This window comes from Phascolarctos cinereus, unplaced genomic scaffold (assembly GCF_003287225.1).
Source record: "Phascolarctos cinereus isolate Bilbo 61053 unplaced genomic scaffold, phaCin_HiC Scaffold_726;HRSCAF=1367, whole genome shotgun sequence".
NCBI classification, from domain to species: Eukaryota; Metazoa; Chordata; class Mammalia; order Diprotodontia; family Phascolarctidae; genus Phascolarctos; species Phascolarctos cinereus.
In genome coordinates, this window is record NW_027556098.1 from 103,459,529 (window position 1) to 103,484,626 (window position 25,098).

The window sequence follows — 25,098 nt, forward strand, 5'->3', positions numbered from 1 at the left end:
ATATAAACTAGCTCTTTTCCTCATAAGAACTACTTACTAAAATCATGCAAACAGTGCTCTCTATAAACCTGCATAGCCAAACAGAGCAGAATTTCATATTTTGCAATTAGAAATGTTTGCCTATAGCTATGGAATATTACTTCTTCTAGTGTTGGCACTGAATAAGCCCTTTTCCCTCTGAATGCATTTCTATGCGACTTGAAATATGTACCAGCAACAGGTCCATTCAATTTAGCTTATCCCCTCATGGGGAATGAGGCTGACAAAACCTATACTGTTCATCATAGCTTCTCCAGAATGTCTTCCTAACCTAGAGAGACCAACTATGTTGATTTAATAAAAACAGAGATTGGTCTGCACCAATCCTTGAAGGGCTGAGGGGGAAGAGATTTTCATGGACTGTTTGTTTCATTACACAAATGCATTATGTATGAGAGCTCAGTAACTTGCCACAAAGACTCAGTCACTCCTTAGATGCAATCTCTCCCTAGCTAATTTTAAACAGTACAGGCAGCAAAACTAAGAGAAGCTGGCCCAGGCCCTTCTATATGCCCTAAGTCAGGATGCATCTAGACTTGAAGGCTTGAAAAGCCGGCCAGAGATTTCAGGCTATTGCTCACCTGGTATGACATGGGAACAGCTTTCAAGTTAAACTTTACCATTTTCCTTGAAATTATTTATCAAATTGTTTCAATCTATCCATCTTTACCAACCTATTATTATTGATAGTATATCTAACTCCTAACACACTGCAAGAGGGTAGTAAACACATACAGTGAAAGGAGCAAAGAAGAAATAAATAACAAGGGAATAACTGTACATTCTATATAGGGATGCTCTTGTAACGTTTATATATACATACATATACATATATATATATATACACACACACACACATACATATATCAGAACCTCTGAATTGTTTCATAGACAGATGTTGCCCTTGGTGGGGAAAGAAGAGGAATACAAATTAGAGAGATCATTAATTGATAGCCTATGTCCACTAACAGAATAGCAAGACCGAAAAAAGTATGAAATTAGGAAGTATTCTGGATCACGGTAAAAGAACAAGTAAAGATTCTATACTGCAGTGTGACTCTGCAAGTATACAGTAATTACAAAAAGCAAAAGCATTTTTAACATTTTTATTTAACATTTAGACTGAGAGGTGGGGGTGTTTGACCAAAATAAGCTTGTGTCAAAGGCTCTTTAAAAATTTTACACAACTATTATCCTCAAATACTCAAAAAATAAGCAGTCCACTATTCACACTATCCACTATATCATAAGTCCTGGACTTAATAAGTACCACACACATACAACTAGTCAGCTGTACTGCCAATATTCTCTACCCTATTATGCCAGAGTTCTTGCTGCTGCTACTATCTGTGGGACTCAATTTCTAACTTATAGTTCCTACCCCTCTGTGATCCACTGCCCAGGAAAATCCTATTTGTTCACTGGAGCCCTGATCTACCCTTACTAGAGCTCTGATTGAAGCATAGCTACCATTACGCCTTCCTCATCTATCCCTTCATTCCTCTCCTTCCCCTGCTGCGACATCCACCATTAAAATATGGCAGATGCTCAAGAGTCCCCTCCCACGACATGACATACATACTCCAAAGCCTTAATTAACCCTTGTTGAAGTTTTTAAATTGCTGGAGTAAAAGGGAAATAGGTAGAATCCTATTCATGACTAGGAGCGGTAAAGATTTGCTCCTGGGATCCCCAAAACAGAATTCAGATTACCTCTTCCCATTGAAAAAAATAATAAACCTTATAGTTAGTTACACTGTAGGTTAACAGGCTTTTATGGGCTAGCCTGGGAACCTAACCACATTTTATAATAGTTTGTATGGGATGGTAACTTTCCAATCTACAAATAACAAACTATAATTAAAATTTTGATAAATAAACCTTGCATAAGTTGAAGACTGCATGTACATACCATTCTTTTACACGTAATTCAAAGGAAGGTCCAGTTTTAGTTAAAAAGTAATAACAACTATAAATTATGACAATTGATTAAATGAGTGTTAAGAATTCTAGTGACAGCTACAGAAGGACCAAGTAGGAATACTAAGGAGACATAAATCCATCTATATACTAAAGTTACTAAATAAAACCTGAATTCATCCCTAACTAAGCAATCTGTGATTGGTACTTACTGTTGTCATGTCATTTATATTTTCCAGTTTGGCCAGGTCCTGAGGTGCATCCCCTTGTTCCCCTGAGGGTCCTATAAAATTGTTCAGATGTGCTTTAATAGCAGAATTCTGCAGCGTTAACTCAGCAATTCGTGCCATCAGATCTTTGTTCTGCAGGAAAGGCTCGTTTGTTCTTAGCTGCTGTCCATCTCCAAGTACTGGAGGTTCTTCTGGAAAAGTACAGTTTCCTGAGGGCTGAAAATGGGAAGGAGGGCACTGGGCCTGCGGCACACTAGCAAATAAAGGCTGGGTTTTGTTCGCTAAATCTTCATCCATATGAGAAACTCTCCATCTCTGGGTGAAGAGACGGTTTTCCTCATTTGAGTTTGGAATTTCTACAGCACTAGGCAAGTTCTTCTTTTCCCAATTTTGTTCCTTCTCAGTTATTTCTACACTTGGAAGAATACGTGGGGCAGGACGAGTCTGAACTGTCCTCCTCAATACTACAGATAAGAATAAAGAAATGAGCAATGAAGTTCAATCTATAGCAAGTCCATGATATATATAAAGGTCATGAGCGTAATATGGAAATATCAAAGAAATATCTTTATGCAAGGATTTAGATTGCAAATGGCTTCATTAATTCAAACAGGGAACATGCCAGAAACAAGCCACTTATCCTAATGCACAGACTGATTTTACTCTACCAAATCATTCTGGGATGCAAGTTGACAAATTCACATTTAACAAATATTTTGGCTAAAGAATGGAAAAACAAAGGCCAAAGTATCTTGATCTGGGTTCATATTACTAGTTAAAAGTCTGATATTTAAAATGATTTCCTATTGTTCTGAAAGAATGATTCTTTATTCTCTAAAGGACATTTTATTTACTAATGGACCCTTTCTTCACACTTACATCTTTACTAAACTTTTTATCTAAGGATTTAAAATAATATTCATCATAAAACTATTCAAGCTAAATAGCACTTTGTACCTCTCTTATGAACTTATGTTCTAATTATGTATTACAGTTATTTATGTATATGCCACAGCCTCTCCAACTAAATTGTAAGCTTCATGAGTGTTAGAGCAAGTCTTATCTTTCTATCTCCCTGGACACAACCCAGTACTTAGTGTTCTTTGAATTTATTGAATAATAGGAGAAAGGTTGATAAAAATTAGTGAATTCTTTTAAAGAATTTTACAACTTTCAAGGATATAAAATAATTTGAAGTAGGCTAACAAAGTATCATCTACAAAGGTCCTTGCTTTAATGAACATACAAAAATTATCTCAATTAAAACACTGTAACAATAGTTTTAGAAACAATTGAAAATGCTTGGGAAAATGTTCTCTCTCTAAAATACTTTTAAACATTTTCCTAATATCTATGAAAAGGTCAGCTACATGAAAGTAAACTTCAGTCACCAAAGAATCACAAATTGCAATTAACTTCGATGCAAAAGATTTTATTGTATTTTATTTTTATTAAGTCTCTATCCTCATCTTATGTCCTCAGTTTTTAAAATCTCTGAGGAAGGTTTTTATACTAGGAAATGAAGTTTTACACTGGACTTAGTATCAGAACTGAAACAACTCCTATATATAGGAAGTATAACAATCAAATTTCATTATCATCTAAAGACTACCATCTTATATCTCTTCTCCCTTTCACAGCCAAAGTGCTAGAAAAAGTCGTCAATGCATATTGATGCCATTTCTTCACTCACTTGCCCCTGAAATCAGAGGCTTAATTAAATTCAAATCAATAGAATTTTCTAAGATATACTACATAGCAACTCAATATTTCTTAACAATTTTTACATAATAAAAAATTACCAATCTTTTAAAGCAAGTTATCCTTTCTCCAAGAATTCTAGAGAGAATTTTAAAGAATTAGAGCAGTTTTTTTTAAACTCTCAAATATAGTCAAATATAGGTAAAGTATACTTCAATTTACCAAACACCTTCCAATTAAGTTAGGTGGCTCTAAAACTAGTCTTTTTACATTTAACTTCAATACTTTTTGAAAGTATTGAAGTTAAATGACAAAATTTTAATTGATCCACAACTTCATAAATGTGGTACTGCCTTCAAAGGTGCCAATCACAATCCATCTAAACATTCTCATCCCATCCTCCTATCCTTCCACAAATTCTACACAGAGGACATAACTTGTGTACTGGAATCCTTTCTCAAAGTTCTTTAACATTTCCTTTTACGTTCTCATCTAAAATCCATGATAAAATTTCAGCTCTACCCCCAAAAGAATTAAAAACCCTCAATAGATTAAGTAGAAAATTTTTGGTGAGGTAAGGGTAGTCTTCCTGCCATTATCTCCTTACCTAAAACACCTCTCAATTTCACAGTTCCCAGAATATATGGCAGCCTTCTCCTTTGGTCACATTTTATCAACAGATGCTGTCATCTAACATATTATTAAGCAAATGTAAAAATTTCTTAAGTTTGTATCTTTGGGTTATACAAGACACAGTCATTCCTTTTATTCATTCTGTAGGTTAAAAATTATTAAATAACAAGGAGCACCCTAAGTTATATATGAGTCAGTCAGTTAATAAATATTTTTAAAGTGCCTATTATGTGCCAGGCACTGTGCTAAGCACGGAAAATTTAACAATAAAATTTCATTTAATCTAAAGACTTATATCCCATTTCTCTTCTCCCTTTCACAATGAAACTGCTCAAAAAAGTTATCAATGTTCATTAACTTGCCAGGTTTTCACTTTTCAAAATCTTGCAATCTATATTCCAATCACAGCACTGAACTGAAACTGGCTCTCTCCAAGGACACCAATGACTGTTTAACTGCTAACTCCAATGGCCTTTTCTCAATCCTCTTCTACTTGACATCTCCATCTTTTTGACCCCTTCCTCCTTTAGTTTCCAGGACATGGCTCTCTCCCAGTTCTACCCAATCAGTTTGACCTCTCCCTGACTCCAACTTAATTTCTGACTTGATGATCCTCTGTTGGGTCATCCTTAGTCTCCTACCCAAGGGACCCCCTCAGGCTCTATCCTAGGTTCTCTTCTTTCTTTCCTATGCAGATGACTCCCCAAAGGGAACAATATGGTAATAACCATTCTCCAGAAATAATCTTATATCACCTGCCTGCTAGATAGCATTATCTATAGATATCGTGTGTTATGATTAGAATTTTCTAAACATTTCTAAAACATTATCTCCCTCATTAAACTTGCCCCTCCCCCAGTCCCTCCATTTCTGTTGAGAGTACTATTTTCATTCCAATCAATGAGGTTCTAATCCTTTGAGTCACTGTTCATTCTTCCTTAGTCTTTATCCTCCTTATCTAGTTCCTAAGTTTTGTTGATTCTACCTCCAAGTCTCCTGAATCTATCCCCTTTTATGACCTTACATGCCCAACCACTACCTCAGAGGCTTTCATCACTTTCTGCTTGGATGACTGACTCCTATGTGGTCTCTGTTTTCAGACTCTCTCCTCACAATCATTCCTCCGAAAGGATACCAAAATTATCCTCCTAAGGCACAAGTATGGGCTTGTTGTCTTATTCATTATGTCACTCATCTGCTCAAAAAACCTCGAACCTCTATTGCCTTAAGTTAAAATACTAACTCTTCAGTCTGGTGTTCCCTCTATAGTCCAGGTCCACCCTACCTCTCTGGCCTCTTTTCTTATTACTCTTTTTCACATACTGTATGGTCTAGTGATGCCAGCCTTTCCCAGCACCTGGTATTCTCATTTTCACAAAGGACACGGTATGCCTAGAACATACTCTGCCTCTTACAATTCGATTTCCTTCAAGGCCAAGTTCAGGTTCATCTCCTACAAGAAGCCTTTCATAATTACCCCAATAATCAGTACTCTCTTCATCCCCAAATACCTTGTATTTACTATCTGTGTATGTTTATTCCCCCAACTAGAATGTAAACTCATTGAGGACAAGGACTATTTAATTTTTATCTTGGCACTCCCAATACTACACACAAGGCCTTTAACACAGTCAACACTTAAGAAATGTTTGCTGAGTTGAATTAGACAAGAAGCTTCCTTACCTTCCTGCAATGGAGGGAACTCTGGGTTGTTCTTTTGCCTAGGAGGTGTTAGCATAACAGCTGGCTCAAACATATGGGCTGGTAAACTATTGGCAAGGTTCAAACCATCTGTGGGATTTGGCAACTGAGTCAGTTTAACAGGTAATTCTTCCTGGGGGAATTCATCTCTTCTGAATATCAATGGAACAGAGACATTATCATTTACAACTGGAGCCTCTGAAGAAAAAGAAAAAAGGCTCTACTAAGTACACAGAAGTCAGGAATCACATCAACAATGGGAACATTCCACATGAATTTATGTATGTCTCCCTGGAATGCTAGGCAGCTACAGTCTCTCACTACACCTTACTAATACAGGACGTCCTCCATCACTCAGCTTCTGACCCTCCCAGCATTGAATATCAAGGCCCCGACTTCTAATTCCAGGATGCAGCCCTAGAAAGATGGTGGGAAAGAGAAGTGCTTTGGGGAGCTATCCAGGGGACTACAAGAAAACCACTTCAGAGAGATCATGTTCATCACTACAATAAGTTCTCAAGGTTCACTTGATGGTCATGATGAACAATGAAGTATGCCTACAAAGTAATGAGAAGGATTTTACAAGCCACACATCAAAGTCAATGTCATTACTTTGCAGTCATATTCAACGATAAAAGATAAAATACAACTTTCCAAAATCCAGTACGACCCAGACATGGTTTCACATAATTCAATACTACCCACACATATACCTTGACTACTGGCAATGCTTCTGACTGCAACTCCCCTTTCTGAGGCTACACTTTCTTCTCTGATAGATCCTATTACAGGGACACTTTTAATGGCATGTGTGAGTGAAATTAGTTGCTCATCAGTTGTTACCATGTACTGCTGGAACTTTGCCTATGGAAGATAAAGGAAAAAAAATAACAAAATAACACACCCATATCCTGAAATCAAAGCATCTGAATTAGAAAAAGGAAAAACAAAACACGTATATTAAGAGAAACTATCCAACTCATAATTTAAAGCATTCTAGAAAGTTTAGGATAATTTTATTCTAGTCTAACAGGCTAAAAATGACTCCCTGTGATATTCAATTCAACAGATATTAAGTGTCTACTATATGCAAAGCACTATGGGGGCAATGGGGAAAACAAAGTCCCTGCCCTCAAGATCTTACAATCTACCATATAGCAATTCAACTCCATAAGCTTTTATGAATTTTGAATTATGAATTTATTTTCAGGACAAAATCAGTTACTAATTACTATATTTATTTTCTTTATGGTTGATAAATTAGTGGTATAAGGCAGTATGGCCCCAAAGGCCTACATTCTAAATTGAATGAAATTAGAAACTGATCTAATAAAAGAGCTAGGTTCCTCTTCTCCACTTACCCCCTTTTCCTCTTCCCCCCACCAACACTGTAAGACAATAAAGAGAAAAGAAATGGCAAAAGAACACACACACACACACACACACACACACACACACACACACACACACACACGATAAAAATCAATTTAAAATGCAAAAAAGCAAAGTACCAATACAATTAGGAGATAGAAAAAAAAAAAGACTATGAAAGATATCCTGAGAAATACTTAGGGTCATAATAGAAATTAAAGAAATTAAACACAAATGACGATAAATAATAATAATAAAAGCACAAGACTAAATAAATAAAAGAGCTTTAAAAAATAGAAAGAGCTTTCTAGAGCACAGGCACTGAGGTTCTAGAATTGGCAGGGCCTTCAGAAATTCTGGAGCCCAAACCCATCATTTTATATGAGATAAGTGAGGTCCAAAAAGATTAAAATCATACAGAAAAGTTAAGAGAACTGGGATTCAAACTTAGGCCTTCTGACTCCAAACCACATACTCTTTCAACTATGCCACTTGCATATTTGGTGATAGTGAAGAGAAATGCACTCAAAGTTAACTGAATGAAATAATTCTGAATAGGTACTTCTCAATCTTACCCCTTTGACACTAATGACTACCTAATTACTCCTTGATACTCTTCCTAAATTTGGCTTCTGTAATTCTCTGATCTGATAGAGTACCAGAACTGGAGTCAGAAGACTCATCTTCCTGAGTCCAAATCCAGTCTCAGACACTTAATAGATGTGTGACCCTGAGCAAGTCACTTAACTTGGTATGCCTCTGTTTCCTTATCTATAAAATGAGTTGGAGAAGGAAATGGCAAACCACTTCAGTATCTTTGCCAAGAAAACCCAAAAATGGGGTCACAAAGAGTGAGACACGACTGAAATGACTGAACAACAACCAAACACTCTGATCTTACGGACTTTTAAATTTTTCATCACAACTCTCCAAGTACCCTTTTTCTGCCAGCTGCACTGGTCTTAATTCTTCCAAAAATCAAGACATGAACTCATGTCCTCTGGGCAAGGTTCCACCAAAAACGCCCTTGTAATAACTCTATTGACTGTGGCTTTTTTTCAGGACTTGACTCCGTTCTCCCAGAATCTAGAAGCTGTGCTTCAGAAGCCATTTAACCTAAACCGGATCAGAATAAGAAGGCCACTGCCACATCCCGAACAAGTGAACAGCCAGTCTGCACTCAACTACTTCTACTGAGACGGAAAATACTACTAACGTTTACCTTGTTTTTTATCTTTTCACGCGTAGTCAAAGAAGCAGACTGACAGCACAATAACACAATATGATAATACGTAGATTTAGAGCAAGACGGAACCATGGAAACCACTTAGTCCAAACCTCTCATTTTAAAGTAAGGAAACTCAGACCCATGGAGATTAAGTGACTTGCCCAAAATCACACAAATATTAACCAACATAACAGAGTAACATTTGAACTCAGGTCCTCTGAGTCTACCATTTTGTCTCTTATTTTGTATCTAAACAACATTCCTGAATCATCATATCTTGAATATATGTGTAATAAATAAATGAAATCTAAAATTTGAAAACTGCTACCCTATATAATATTTCTGAAGGAATTTTAAAATCATTATTAAGTACCAGCTTATTTAGTACATATGAATGTTTCACACAACTATAAAGGGCACACAATATAATTGCAAAGTGCCTCTTACAGATTATAATGTAAAAAAGTAGTAGTTCAGTTCTACACTACTCTACTGGTATTTAGCATGAGTCAATCCATACCATTTTAGAGATCCATCAGCTCTTTCAGAGGGTACACCATATCTGTGCCTCTTTCAACATTCTATATGTAGCATACTACTCAGTACACAGCAAGTGATCAATAAATGTTGTCAATGGTGATAAGAACAAATAATTAATAAGTAATTATGACTAGTTTCAAATACTGAAACTATAATATCAACAGCTATACTAGAATCCTTTATTAAATCTTTACAGTAGGTTTCAAAATAATCACACATTAAAAGTTTGGAATCTTATTAAAGTACTTGTAAAGCAGTATTTTCATCTTTGAGAAGGAGAATTTCAGCAGTCAGGGCATCAATCAATTCTCGATGATCACCTAATACCACTTCGAGGCGTTGCCTTGTATCTACCTCCTTACGCAGTTGCATCTCACTCTAAGAAAAAAAGGTAACAAATTCACAAGTTAAAAGGGAGAGGGAAAGAAGCGAGGATTATTCAAAAGAAAGAATCATGAAAAGTAATACATGCTTTAATACACAGAAATACATGCCTTATACTGCTAATCAGAATGATACTTCACATTTTAAGATTCCACTGGATAAATTAAGCTGCCTCAGCCCTTCTTTAAGAGAATTAAAAAGGGCATGATGAACAATGAAGACTATTCAGCTGATATGACACAATTTAAAGCTACTTTTAAAATTATTTTAAATGAGGAAGAATTTTAGACAATACAAACCATTCCTGAAATAACACAATTTGAAGACTGATCTCAATTGTTAATATCATGAGATCTGGTAAGAGAACAGTAGTATGTCTAGCACTATACTAATGAAAATTTGGGTGCAGATTCAAAAGTGAATGACTATAGATTTAAATTATTAAGCATTTTCAAGAGTAAGTGCACAAATAAGAGTCATAAAATTGATCATATCTTTTAATTCAGTATGGTTCTATTGCTAGAACTTATTTCCCATCATTTTTTTTAATGTACAAAAGGCCTATACATTTAAAAAAAATTCATAGTTGAGGGATGGAGCCAAGATGGCAGAGGGAAAGCAGTGACTTGCTTAAGCTCTACCCCAAGCCCCTCCAAATACCTATAAAAAATGGCTCTAAACAAATTCTAAAACAGCATAACCCACAAAAAGACAGAGTGAAACTAATTTCCAGCCCAAGACAACGTAGATGGTTAATCAGAAAGGCATATCACGCCAGGCTGGGAGAGGAGTGCAGTTCGGCGTGGGCGTGCAGGCCACAGCAAACCTAGACAGGCCTCAGAGGACAGAATCACAGGCAGCTGTGGTGGTTTCCAGACCTCTCAACCTACCAAAGAAAACTTAGAAGGTCAGTGGGAAAAGTCTCTTTCTGTGGTGAGAGAGAAGCTAGGTCTCAACCCCAGTTCCCACGTGGCCCTGGACCGGTGGCTGCCTCCTGAGCTTCCATCCCACAGACTGAGGGGGAATTGGGTGGCTGATTAGAGGAGGATTGCAGGGATCTCTTTGCCAGAGCTGAGGCAGGAATCTCTCGCTTTGCCCATGTTTGGATCTGGGTCATAGTTCTGAGAGGTATCCTGGGGCGAGGGGGAGTACTGGCCTGGTGGAGCTGGTAGTGGCCATGAAGAGGAAATTCTCCTCATAGTTCCAAGATAGAAAAGAGTGCTTGTGATCACTCACAGACCACAGCACAGGCCAGAAAAGGAGTAAACACCTTGCCCCTTATCACACCACCTTGGTAGAACTGAAAATTTATAGGTCCCTAGAAGTATCTCTGAAAACAGCTGTACAAACCCCCAAAGCTTAGAACAGTACATTCTTCACATTTGAAGCAGACCTCTACCTTAATAAAGAGTTTATAACTCAAGTAATTGGCTGGTATCATAAGCAAACCTTGCAAGAAGTATCAGACCATAGAATCCTTTTCTGGTAACAAAGTAGATCAAAACATACAACCAGAAGACAACACAGTCAAAGCTCCTACATCCAAAGCCTCCAAGAAAAATATAAATCAGTGCCAAGCCCTGGAAGAGCTCAAGAAAGGATTCTGAGAAGCAAGTAATAGAAGTAAAGGAAAAACTGAGAAATAAGAGTGATGCAAGAAAATCAAGAAAAACAAGTCAACAGCTTGCTAAAGGAGACCCCAAAAAATACTGAAGAAAATAACACCTTAAAAAATAGCCTAACCCAAATGGCAAAAGCCAATGAGGAGAAAAATGCCCTAAAAAACAAAACTGGCCAAATGCAAAAGGAAGTCCAAAAGCTTACTGAAGAAAATACTTCCTTAAAAATTAGAATAGAGCAATTGGAAGCTAGTGACTTTATGAGAAATCAAGACACTGTAAAACAAATCCAAAAGAATGAAAAATTAGAAAACAATGTGAAATATCTCACTGGAAAAACAACTGACCTGGAAAATAGATCCAGGAGAGAGAATTTAAAAATTATTGGACTATCTGAAAGCCATGATCAAAAAAAGAGCCTAGACATCATTTTCCAAGAAATTATCAAGGAAAACTGCCTTGACATAGTAGAACCAGAGGGCAAAACAGAAACTGAAAGAACCCACTGATCTCCTCCTGAAAGAGATCCCCAAAGGAATACTGTAGCCAAATTCCAGAGTTCCCAGGTCAAGGAGAAAATATTACAAGCTGCCAGAAAGAAACAATTCAAGTATTGTGGAAACACAATCAGGATAACACAAGATTTAGCAGCTTCTACATTAAGGGATCGCAGGGCATGGAATATAATATTCCAGAGGGCAAAGGAGATAGGATTACAACCAAGAATCACCTACCCAGCAAAACTGAGTATAATCTTTCAGGGGAAAAAATGGATATCCAATGAAATAGAGGACTTTCAAGCATTCTTGATGAAAAGACCAGAGCTGAATAGAAAATTTGACTTTCAAATACAAGACTCAAGTGGAACATGAAGAGGTAAACAGAAAATAGAAATCATAAGAGACTTATTAAGGTTGAACTGCTTACATTCTTGCATGGAAAGATGATATTTATAACTCATGAGACCTTTGTGAGCATTAGGGTAATTGGAGGGAAAAAATTATACATATATATACATATACATATATATATACATATATGTATATGTATATATATATATACACATACATATATATGTATATGTATATATATGTATATGTGTATATATATATATATATATATATATATATAGAGAGAGAGAGAGAGAGAGAGAGAGAGAGAGAGAGAGAAAGAGAGAGAGAGAGAGAGAGAGAGAGACAGAGAGAGAGAGAGGGAGAGAGAGAGAGAGAGGGAGAGAGAGAGAGATGGCACAGGGTGAGTTGAAGATGAAAGGGTCATAGCTGGAGAATAAAATTAACTGGTAAGAGAGGATTATACTGGGAGATGGAGAAAGGGAAAGGTAGAACAGGGTAATTTATCTCACAAAAAAACAGAAAAGAAGAGGCACTTATAGTGGAGGGGAAACAGAAAGGTAAGAGGGAATGAGTGAATCTTACCTATCAAGGTAAAATAAAGGATTATCTAATTGCAATAGCTATAGTTCACAGGCTAGCTACTACCTGAACTTAAAAAAGATGAAAATAGGAAGCAAAAGGCAATATGACGCTAAAATGTTTAGTCTGGTAATTTCTAAAATGGTGACAAGAGACTGAGTTAGCTATACAGTGAATTCTTTGTGCTTTCATTACAATCATGAAAGGGGAACAAACTAATTCAATCTCATTTCATCTATGCTCAGTTCTCAGCTGTGAACTATCAGAAGCAAAGTAAAATAATCCAAAATTACATATAAGTTTGACATTACTTGTATTTGGGTCTGACATATGTTTTGATCCTACTTACATTTTGGTTAGGCTCAAATTAAAACTACCATGTGTTTCCTCATTATGCTGACTTTCACTTAGTACCCAATGAACATCTATCTGAAGCTAAAATTTTATTGCAGATAATATTTAAAGTACAGAACCCTCTTCTATTAACTTACATGGTCAAGTGTTTATTGTACTTAGTTTGGTGCTTCAAGCTACTTTTAGGTTTTTAACAAAGTGAACTAGAAATTAAAACAACCACGTGGGCCTGCGCTTTCTCTTACCTCCTTAAGGTAGCGCACCAGCCGACAGAGGGAGCTCACTAGGGACAAAGTAAAACCAGTTAGACCTTGATTGTTTTTCCATCCCTTGACTTCTCGCCCTGTCCATCGTTCATATTCTTCCATTTCATGTTCCACTTCATGTATCATGTGTTTCAGGGTATCCAGGCTGGAGACATCAGCACTTGGTAAATCTGAGGTGGTTTCATTGTTGAAAGAAACATTCTTCTTCACCTTGGAAGAAACAGGTAAACCTGGTTTCTTCTTCACTGAGAGTGAGAAAGCAGCATCTTTTGATGAAAAACCAGGCAAAGATGCATTCAAACACCTACTACAAAAAAACCTATTCACACACACACACACACAACTGGTTCAGATTTGTAAGAATAAGAGCCATTTTCCAATTGATAAATGGTCTAAAGATAAGAACAAGCAGTTTTCAAGAGAAGAAACCAAGGCTATCTACAGTCATATTAAAAAAATGCTACATATCACTACTAATTTAGAGAAACTCAAAGCAATTTTGAGATTCTACCTCAAACCTATCAAACTGGCAAAGAACACAAAAAAGGAAAATGACAATGTTGAAGGGACTGTGGGAAAATAGGCACAATGATGATGCATTATTTGTGGGTCTGTGAATGGTTACAATCATTAAGGAACACAATTTGGAATTATACACAAAAGATTATTAAGTAATGTATGTACTTTGACCTAGATATACTACTACCAGGCTTATACCCCCCCCCAAAATTAAAGAAAAATGAAAAGGTCCCACACATAGAAAATTATTTAAAGTAGGGGGTTTTTTTTGTGGTGGCAAAAAACTAGAATCTAAAGAGATGCCTAGCAATTGAGGAATGGCTAAATAACTTGTGATATATGAATATGACGAAATACTATTGTGCTATAAGAAATAAACAGATTATCTCAAAGAAACATAGAAAGAATGATACAAACTGATGTACAGTGAAGTATGCAGAACCAGAAGAACAATTTATACCATAACATGCATGTTTTAAAAATGAAGACTTTAAGACTTTAATAAACTGTTCAAGAATAAAACAAGCAAACTCAAGAGAAAAATGTATGCAATACTGTAAAGACAAATAACTTCAAAAACTGTAAGAATTATGATCAATACAATGGCCATCCAAGATTCCAGGGGAATGATTAAATATATTATCCACCTCCTGACAGAAAGATAATATAGATTTATATAAGACATTTATAGTTTTGAATACAGCCAGTGAGAGAATTCGTTTTGCCTAATTACATATTTGTTACATGAAATTTGTTTTTCTTTTCTTTTTTTTCCCAATGGAATGAGGAATGGGAGGGAAAAAAAACAGATTTTGTTAAAAAAAATTTTTAAATAGAGGGGTGGGGAGTGCTACCGATGTGGATAGTGCTATATACATTTTCAGATGAGGTCACTATATTAACTGTTTTGCTTTGTTACAAGAGACCTCAAAAGACTTCACATGGGGTGGGAGTAATCAGTAAATGTTTGTAATCTTACAACAAAATACATCAATAAAAAATAAAAATAAGATAAGTTAAAATAAAATACATACTTAACAGAGTTTTACTTTTTATAATTTAGAAAGAGCATACTATAGCACCTACTCTAAATAAAACAGAATCAGTTCTCTACACAGTCGCTTGGAATAGAAGAAGAAATTTCCTGGAATCATTCAATAAGTTTCTATTTTAGCTTGGTAGCTGACCATATGCCAGGAAGAAAATTCTATTCAGCACCAAAATAATTCTATCACGTTAAACATATAATCCATCTTTATTAACAAAGAAACCGAACCTTTGCCTAACTGCTGTTTTTGTTTTCTTGAGTTAGGATTCAGCACTTGTCCCACAACATAATTTGAGTCTACATTCTGTGCAGGTTCCTCAGGTGGTAGCCTTGACTGGATCCTCTTGACTGCCTGAGTAGCATTCAAAGCTGTTGAAAGGAAACAACTTCACCTCATGTGAACAAAATACAAAGTTATTTAAAGTAACAAAAATATCAGTATCATACTCAGGCCAAAACTCAATTGATGCTCCTTTCATAACCGCCCTGTTTTATAAAGAACACTAAACAGTAGTCATCCCCTTCCTTGATGGGTCATAGGACCCTGGAGAGTGATGGATTTAGGGCCAGGAAACCTAAATTCAGTTCCCAGTTCTGATGTTTATCTGTAGCAAGTCATTTAATTTTTCTGTTCAAAACTCTATTTTCTCACCTGTAGAACAGAGATAATACCTCCTCACAGGATTGTTGTGAAGAAAATAATGCATAAGGCTTAAAGTACTATGTAAATACGAGATATTAAGAACAGTATTAAGAACACTGTATTGTTGGAACTAACCTCTATGTTCCAGTGATGGAGTAGCAACTGTTGGAGTTGTTGGCGGAGTTGTTTGTGCTGTAGCTATTTTCTGCCGCAAACTTGTACATAACTTAGATATGAATTCAGAATTCTCTTCATTTAGGCGCTGAAGAAGCCTTCAGACCAATTACACATACGTAAATAGTTATGGTTTAAGTAGCAATAAAATATCAACAAGTCTGACTGTTAAAATTGTTCAATTTGATTAAGTCTAGAATAACTTTTAGAATCATGCAATAGCAACATTTCAAAACACCTTATGAACTCTCCACTCCAATTCCCTTATTGTATAAATACAACACTGAAGCTTAGCAACTAACTGGCTTAAAATCAATTAGATAGTTCAAGCAAGGATTGGAACCTAACTCTCCTGAGTTCCAGCCCATTACACCAGATTGTCTCTAGATCCCAATAGAAAATACATTTTTTCACTTCCAGTAAGAAAAAATTATTAGAGAGAATGATACTGACAACTACAGAAAGCAGGTTTTAAATAATCAACACTATTGTACTACCTGTTTATTATTCAAGAATCACCATATGAACTTCCTATATAGCAGAATTCAGTACAAAGCGTGTCTATCCTAGTGCATGATCCCAAAAACTGCAGTATCAGAAAGATTCATCTACAGGTATTCTTGCTTATAAGAAGTCCGTCAGCATTCCTATGTTAAAGCAAGCTCAAGTGTTCTCAGGCAGAGAAAGTTACATTTCAAAGAAGAAAAACAGCAAGTCTGAAGACAACACTGCAGAATAAAATTGAGTGAAAACTTCATTACCATATTCCACAGTAAATTCAAAATGGATATACAACTTGAGTATTAAAGATTACAACATAAAAAAGTGGAAGAAAAGCAAATCATATACATTTTACATCTATGAAAAGATGATTTCTTAACCTAACAAAGGATAGAGGCAATTACATGAGATAAAATAGTCAATTTTTTATTATAGCAATCAATAAACATTTATTGAGTGCCTAGTATGTGCCAGGCATTGTGCTAAGAGCTGAGGATACAAAAAGAGACAAAAAACAGTTACTGCCCTCAATGAGCTTACAATCTAACGGGGGAGATGGTATTGCCCTCTAAGAAGTAACTAGGAAGGTGAGGGGGGGAATTTAGGGGAAAAGATAATGAGTTCCATGTTGGACATGTTGAATTTAAGATATCTACTAGACAACCTTGGTTTTGGAGGTGTTGGCTACTGGTCCCGTAACAAGGTTCATCATACTGCCCCATGGGATACACAGAGAATCTAACCACCTCCCACAGTGATTAGCAAGAATGAGTCTGGAGAGCTAAACACTCTGCAATGGTCAAGGAGAAGCTTCTCCAGAGCAGTGAGCCACCCTTCCTCCAACTGTAGTAGTCTAAAGACAGAAGACCATTCTACTTGTAGCTTTCTCTTGTTCCCCTTCTCCTCTGTGTTCCCACTGTGGATGTTTGCTTAAGCTACAAGCATTCCTTGGGTGAGAAAAAATATGCTTGCTAAAGAAAAAAAAAAGAAACAACTACTGCTTTCAGTGTCAGCAGCCAAGTCTGACTCTTTAGTAAAGGCTTCCAATTCCAAAGATGGAATATGGTCCTTAGAAGATGCATTAAATAAATAATATGAAATAGTTTTGAGAAGCAAAGAGTCACAGAGATTTCTTTCATATATTCTTACCTGTCTGTTCTCATATTAGACTGAAAGTTCATAGAGTCATCCAGTTCATTTTCACTTTCTTCTGACTGGCTGTTGACAGTTTCTTCACCTTCTCCTTCCTCTACTTCATTAAGAGCCTACCTCAGAGTATATCACAAAAAATTGTGTATTTAGATCAATTCTCCCCTTTCTTAGGCTCCAACTACAGAGCTACTAAACCATACAGGGTGGTAAGTCTTGACTTACTGCTCCTTTAGGGACCATAGAATCATTGATCTTGATCAGGGGTGAGCAAACTACAGCCTGCCTGATTTTGTAGAGTCTGCATGCCAAAAATGTCTTTCACATTTTTTAAATATAACAAATCTTACTTAAAAATGTAAAAAACCTTTCTTAGCTCACAGCTATTCAAGAAACAAGCAGTGTGGGCCAGAGTTTATTGACCTCTGATCTAATTAGAGCTTCAAGGAACTTAAAGATGAGATAGGTAGTTCAATATTCTTATTTTAAGGTAAGGAAACTGAGGCTCAGAGATTTTAAATGAATTGTCTAAGGTCACATAAGTAATAAGTAGCAGAATCAGGATTTGAATTCAGGTACTATGAACTACAACCTAAGGGTTCTTTTCCACCGTTACACATAATCAAAAGATTTAGAACTAGTAGGGGTATTAAAAGTTACCTAGTCTATACTTCTGATTTTATAGATGAAGAAACTGAGGACCAAACAAGTTAAGTGATTTCCTCAAGGTCACACAGATAATAAGTAGATGTGGATTTTAACCAACATCCAGGACTTTTTCTACAACATCACTGTTTTCTTTATTATATAAACCCAAAGGTCAATGAGAGTCTGCTCCCTGGTCTGCAAATTTGAGAATTGGGATCAAGTTGGGCAAAGCTCCCACCAATCAGAAAGGAAACAGCAGTTCTCCCCTCAGCCCCCGTTTTTATACAACACTAATTTTCTTTTGGATTAGGAGTAATATTGTCAGCATAAACTCAAAATCACAAAAGCTTCAATTTAATCTGATTCTGTGCAAAAATAAAGGCACATATAACATCACACTTATCCAGCACTATCAGGGAAGGTGTTCCAAATAAGAAATTTTGTAAATTAAGTATAATTCAACCCTTTTTAAATGCTAAAATACCATTTAAACATTTTGATGGAATCTTCCCAACATGTATTCTGTACTTTCCTGTCTTCTTAAGCAGAAGATAATAAATATAATCAACCTTTTACTGAAGAACAAGGGTCATTATTATCAATATCAATTACTCTATTGTAATTGAATAGTACCCTGAGGCTACCCTAATAGCTCTAGACCATGGTGCTTTCGTGTTTAATATGATTTTCTTATGTCTTTCCTAGATGTCAACTATCATTTTTTGTTAACATAATCCAATATGTGCTAAAAACACCAAATAATCCTAACTATAAAACCTGTATCTAAAATTGAAGAAAAGAAGCTCTGAATAAGATTTCAGAGCCTTGCAAATGAAGTAAAGTATATGGTCTTTCATACCATGGCTTTGTGATAACATCTGTGCAGCTTAGAAATGTTTGTCACTTAGGTTGTTAGAACTCTGACCTCCATATAAGTGAGATGTTAACATATGCCGTGTGTGTGTGTGTCTATATATGCTATGCATATTACATATAATGTTAATATACATGAGCTATGCTACTTTATATCCTACATACAGCATAATTCTATATACAGTACAAAATGATAGTTTAGATATAGCAGATTAAAAGAATTCTGTTTTCAAATATATTAACTCAAAATAGTTCACATCTAGCCAAAACTGCAATATGCTAGCTACTTTTAAAAATTTTTCTTAAAAAAAGAAAACAGTCAATATCACTTATCAAGATTCTACTGTATGTATAGTTCTATGCTAGGTGGTATGGAGAGATCCAATGTATTTCCTTTATGTTAGGTACAATATAGTACCAAAATTATAACACTGTCCTTGAGAGGTAATATGGAGTGGTGCACAGATGGCTGACACTGGACTCAGGGAGACCTGGGTTCAAGTCCTGCCTCTGACACATACAAGCTATGTGAGTACAGTCAAATCACTTAATCTCTCTGAGTTTCAAACAATTGTTTTAGGATTATGAGCTGTAGATGGCACAGATGTACCAGCAGAGTTTCCTATACTGATTGAATGGCCTAAACAGAAAATCCTGCTATCTAACATTAATATCTTAAGATTACCTTATAAGTAAGAGTGACTTATAACAGTTATTTTGTTTAGTATTTTATTAATTAAATCCCTTTGGGTGATAGTGGGGACAGGGGTCTAAGTTGACAATTACCTTATGCAAGTTTCTATGAATTATATCACTGTATCATAGTGAAGTTTCTGTATATTTAACAAAGCAAAAAAAAAAAACTACTCACTGAGAAATAATGAATTCAGAAGAAAGGAAGATGAAATTTGTGAGGTTAAGATTAGTGACTACTTTTAAAGAGAAATAACTTTTATTACTTTGAAATGGATTTCAAAGTAGTCAAAGTGCTGGCTAGCAGAGGTCCTTATCAAAGGTGCTTTAATAAATAAGAATGAATTATAATAAGTTCATCAATTGGCAACAGGAATGCCGAGACATATTTTAAAAGAATTTCCTTTTAACAGCTTCAACTACTAAACTAAACTCCTATTTACAGTGCCACTTGACATATAATATATAAAGAAGGGATCTACTAAACAGAAAAAAAAACCATACAGTCACAAATTCTGAATTGCTACAGTATGAATAAATTTATTTCCACTCGCTTCTATGAAGATTTTTCCCTTTTTGTTTCATTAGGGTTTCTCCCCCTCCAATTACTTCCAGATCAGCAGCTATGTTCTAGAGGGGTGAAGGGTCTGTACAGGAATTCTTGACTACGAAGCAAAATACATTACTAGCTAGTTTTATAAATACTACATTGAGTAAAATCTTGATTACGTAGAATTGTTACATGAAATTATTAAGGAAGTCTGGTTAATTTCATTTTCTGGTAAAGGAATCCTTGATCTGACCCTTATTCCTGAAAATCTTTCAAAATTATGTTAATTCACATAATCAATTTAATAAGTAAGTTTATGCTTTATGGTTTATGATTAGACAATATAATTATATAACACTTTAGAGTTTACAATGTAGTTTAAATATATTATTTTATTTGATCCTCACAATAACTCTGTGAGATAGAGAGGTTAAGTATTACTATTCCCATCCTATAGGTGAGAAAACAGGAGCTGAGATGTTAAATGAACTTGCCCAAGATCATACAACCAGCCTCAGAGTCAGGGCTCAAAGCAAGGTCTTTTGACTTCACATCCAGCACTCTTTCTGCTGTTAGGTCCAAAAGACATAAGTTACCATAGGGTCAGCAGAGATTTAGAAGGCTGGGCTGAGTAACTACTGTGTCCAGGACAGTCCTTAGAAGTTGTCCTTATTTTCCCCCAGGACACATTTTAAGCTATACTTTTAACATAAGCTTTTCTTGTTATTTGCCTCTTTCATAAAAATGATTGCAGTAAAAGTCTGTGTTAATATCTAATTGCAATTAGTTAGGTTCCAAATAACTGATGTAGTATTATTTGTCTACACAGTAAATTCATTTCTCAAAGCCACTATGGTTTAAACATACTAATAATGTGTAAGACATGTAACCATAAAAGGATGACACTGATTTGTGTATTGTTTTTGGAATTAGCCATACTACTTTGTAGCTACTTTTCCCTAGCATAGTAAAACCAAATATTACACACAGAATGTACATGGCAATTGAGTAATCATTACTATGACAACAATCTCACATTTGATGCTATTTTAACTGTTTAAGTTTCAACTGCAAAGCTTAAATTTAATTCCAGCACTTAATATATCGTTAGAGCTAGAATAGGATAACATTACCTGAGGGTCAATAGCAGATTCGTTAAGAATTGACTGAGTAAGAGGGTCTCTTTTTGACACAATAGGGCCAGAGGAGGAACCAATCTCAGAGTCAGGAGCTATTGTTACATTAGGATAGCCTACAGAAGACAAAGAAGCAAGTCACAATTATTTGGTTAACTCACTCAGCTGATTTCCATACTGTTGTGTATTATTAAAAGATAGCTCTCCATTTATATATAGTCTTTTATGAAATACTGAATCCCAAATTAAAATATACAAGTTTTATATTTTCAGTTAAGATACTTATGTGCCTCCTCACAGGGAAGAGGATAATTAGTTCGTTTTGTGTTTTCATCATCTGGAGGGGATGAGAGAGGACTGGACCTGTGATTTCACTAGGACAGAGAATTCCTGATAAATAAATTTCCTCTACCAACTTAAAGTCTCAGAGTACCTGGGGCACTGAGAGTTTAAGTTGCTTGCCCACAGTCACACAGAAATGGATCTTGGCCCCATGCCTTCCTTATTCCAAGGCCAACTTTCCATACACAGTACTCCACACTGCCCAAGTCACTAAATGTACTTTTAAAGAGAGGACTTTAAGGAAGTTTTTGGTTTCAAAATGAGATTTGTTCTGACAAAATGTTTTATCTTTTGGATTAAAATTTAATAATTAGTTGCTATGCTATGATTTATTATAATAATTAGTTGTAATGAAAGTTAAATGGGCCACTTCTTGTTAATTATATAGTACCTAATATACAGTTCCTGTAAACATCTTGAAATAAATATATTACTGGAATCCAAATATTAGTCTTCCATTAGCTATGCTACTTGTAGCTAACAAAGAATCTCAGACTTGAAAGGGTGATCTAGTCCATTCCATAAAATTCCTAAAGGACACAAGCCAGTTAAATGACCAAAGAATACCTAACAGAGATGTCTGCACAGATTCATTAGCCAGCTCGACCTATAAGTGCAGCTGGTAAGGGAAAAGAACTGTATTCAATACACACTGGTAGTGTTATTGCTAATAAAAGAAAATCTCTTATGCTTAAATTGAACAATTTACCTGTGCGTCTACGAGGAGCATCACCAAACAGATCTTTTGCTATAGCCATCATCTCATCAGATCTTTCCAATGCATCTTGCATCTGATAGTGATCAGAGAGAATCTAAAGAGAGAGAGAGGAAGAGGAAGAGAGAAGGGGGTGGAGAGAGGGAAAGAGAGAGATCTGATTACTCATCAAAAACTTCAAAGCCTAGAGAAATAACCACAAAAATATGCAAATAGACTCTCATTTTAACAACCAATTTTCTTATAATGAAGCTACTTTCTTGCTTTAACGAGTCATTCTAACATTCCTATGTTAGGAAGGGAAAGAAAGCCCCTTTAATTAGTTCTGTGTCCTCTGCTTACATCCTATATCCACTCCTGCCTTCATTTGCTCTCTTCCTACCCATCTTCTCTATTTTATAACAGCACACAAGCAATAACTGGTATATTTTAACTTAAGGTTAGGACATAGAGTCTTTTCTTTTCCCACTGTCCCAAGTTTTTATCCTATACAGAACTGGGGTAGGGGAGAGAATCGCCCCCACAATTTTCTCTTTTGGTTGACCATCCTAAATTTACATCTGAAAAAAAAAAGGCCTTTATTAACAAGAATGCACACAGCAAGAATGCAGGGAGGTAAAGAAGAAAAACTTGAGCACCAAATCCTTCTTTTTTAACTTTTCTTTTTGCTTTTTTTTTTTTTACTAGGCAATGGGGTTAAGTGACTTGCCTCGGGTCACACAGCTAGTTAGTGTCATGTGTCTGAGGCTGGATTTGAACTCAGGTCCTCCTGACTCCAATGCCAGAGCTCTATCCACTGCTCCACCTAGCTGCCCCTATTTTTTTTAAGGCAAAAAACCTACTTTTTATTGCTTTACAATTCACCAGTCAGACAAGTAAGACCCCTCTTCTCACCTTTCCTGATTCTAAGAACCTGCACAGGAGTTTCCCCAGTTCTAACTTTATCTCTCTCTGAGGAGGGTAAGAAGATCCTTGTTCCTTGGGCCTTCGACAGCTGTAGGACAACTAACTCTTTGCTCTAATTCTTTCCTTACCTGTATTTGTCCCAAACATTGCCACTTCTTAGTACTTATTAATACCAAAGAGTCCACAGAGCTGGGATAATTACAAACAAGAGGCAGGACACTACCCAGTGAAGTTGAACTGATGAGAAAGTGAACAACATCACATTTGACGTGGAAGCTGGCCAGGTGGCCAAGCACAATAGGACAGATGCTGAGGAACTTTCAGGTGGAGGTGAACCAGAGCTCCCACCAATTATATCTTTGAAGTACCCATCCCCTCTTTTCTATTATCACTAGCATCATCTTAATCCTGGCTCAAACTATTCTAATCACTTCCTAACCGATCTCTCTGACTTTAACTTCTCTCCTTTCCAAGCCATCCTTTAAACTACTACAAAAGTAACCTTTCTAATGTAAAAATTTAACTATATCACTCCTGTTGCTAAAAATAAAACAAAATAAAACAAAACAAACCAAAAAAAAACCAGTGGTTCTAATTTGCCTTCCTAATAAAATACAAGTTTCTTGGCTTGGCATTCAAGGCTCTTTACAATCTGCTTCTAACCTGCTTCGACCCTTAGTTCATATTATACCCCTTTATACTTTCTCTAATCCTTCCAAACTGGACTACTTGTTATTCCCTGATCTTACCCTGTCTTCTTCTACCTATCTGAGTGCCTTTGCATTGTCAATTGTTATTAAAAAAGCACCCATGTTATCATCAAAAACTTTACTACAGAAACTTAAGAAGCAAAGAAATAAGAAAAAAGAGGTATTCCCCTCCTCAAAAAATATTAGCTATCATCATCGTCATCATCATTATCATCACTTGCCTGAGATCAAAATCATACAGAAACATAATGAGGTACACACCATCCCTATTTTCTCATCGGCTACCATAGTTGTATGGAGGATGCTTTCAGTAAGCTTACAGAGAATATTTATATCCTAATGCTTTTAATTAACTATTTATTCCCTAATACTTTTAATAAATAACAAAAAGCAATGCTATTTTACATACCTGTGCCCAAAGAACATTAAAAAGAAAAAAAAATAGCATACTGGTACTTTCTCCAAGATTATTTTTTCTTTTTCTTTAATATAATAAATGGAATCTATTTAAAACCAAAGGCCAACATTATATGTCATGAAGAAATGCTAGACACCTTTCTAATAAGACCAGAGGTAAAACAAGGATATCAATTATCAACACTCTTGTTTGGATTATTTTTAAGGAACCTGGAAATTTACAGAAATGATAGCCATAGCAATAAAACAAGAAAAATAAATTGAGGAAATAAACATAGATAAAGAAGAAACAACATAATTCATTTTTTGCAGATGATATGATAGCCTACTGAGAGAATCCTAGAGAGTCAACTAGAAAGCTAACTGAAATAATACCTTTTACAAAACAGCAAGATATAAAATTAATCTACATAAATCATCAGCCTTTCTGCATATTACCAACAAAATTCATCAAGAAGAAACAGAGAAATTCAATTTAAAATAACTACAGAATGTTTAAAATATTTCAGAATCCACCTTCAAAGGAACATACAGGAGATATATGAATAAAGCTACAAAGCATGCTTTATAGCAATAAAGGCATACCTAAATGAAAGTAGGGATATTAATTGCTCATGGTTGGACTAATGTAACAAAACATAATGTACAGATATAA

At 35.6% G+C, this 25,098-nt stretch overlaps 1 protein-coding gene across 4 annotated transcripts in view; it reads right to left on the reverse strand.

Annotated features, from left to right (window-relative positions):
- SPICE1 (spindle and centriole associated protein 1) overlaps positions 1–25,098 on the reverse strand; it is a 64,454-nt gene that overhangs the window by 11,515 nt on the left and 27,841 nt on the right. For 3 of the 4 annotated variants that reach the window (XR_013482957.1, XM_021007134.2, XM_021007136.2), the window contains 10 exons: positions 22,405–22,507; positions 21,351–21,469; positions 17,454–17,569; positions 15,765–15,901; positions 15,215–15,355; positions 13,399–13,685; positions 9,610–9,741; positions 6,938–7,088; positions 6,207–6,422; positions 2,172–2,653 (listed from right to left, as the gene is read on the reverse strand). Coding sequence is in view for 3 of the 4 variants with exons in the window: in XM_021007134.2 (XP_020862793.1) it covers positions 2,172–2,653; positions 6,207–6,422; positions 6,938–7,088; positions 9,610–9,741; positions 13,399–13,685; positions 15,215–15,355; positions 15,765–15,901; positions 17,454–17,569; positions 21,351–21,469; positions 22,405–22,507 (1,884 nt within the window). In the remaining variant the exon portion in view is untranslated. The remainder of the gene's footprint in view (positions 1–2,171; positions 2,654–6,206; positions 6,423–6,937; positions 7,089–9,609; positions 9,742–13,398; positions 13,686–15,214; positions 15,356–15,764; positions 15,902–17,453; positions 17,570–21,350; positions 21,470–22,404; positions 22,508–25,098) is intronic. The other variant, XM_021007135.2, reaches the window with a different exon arrangement.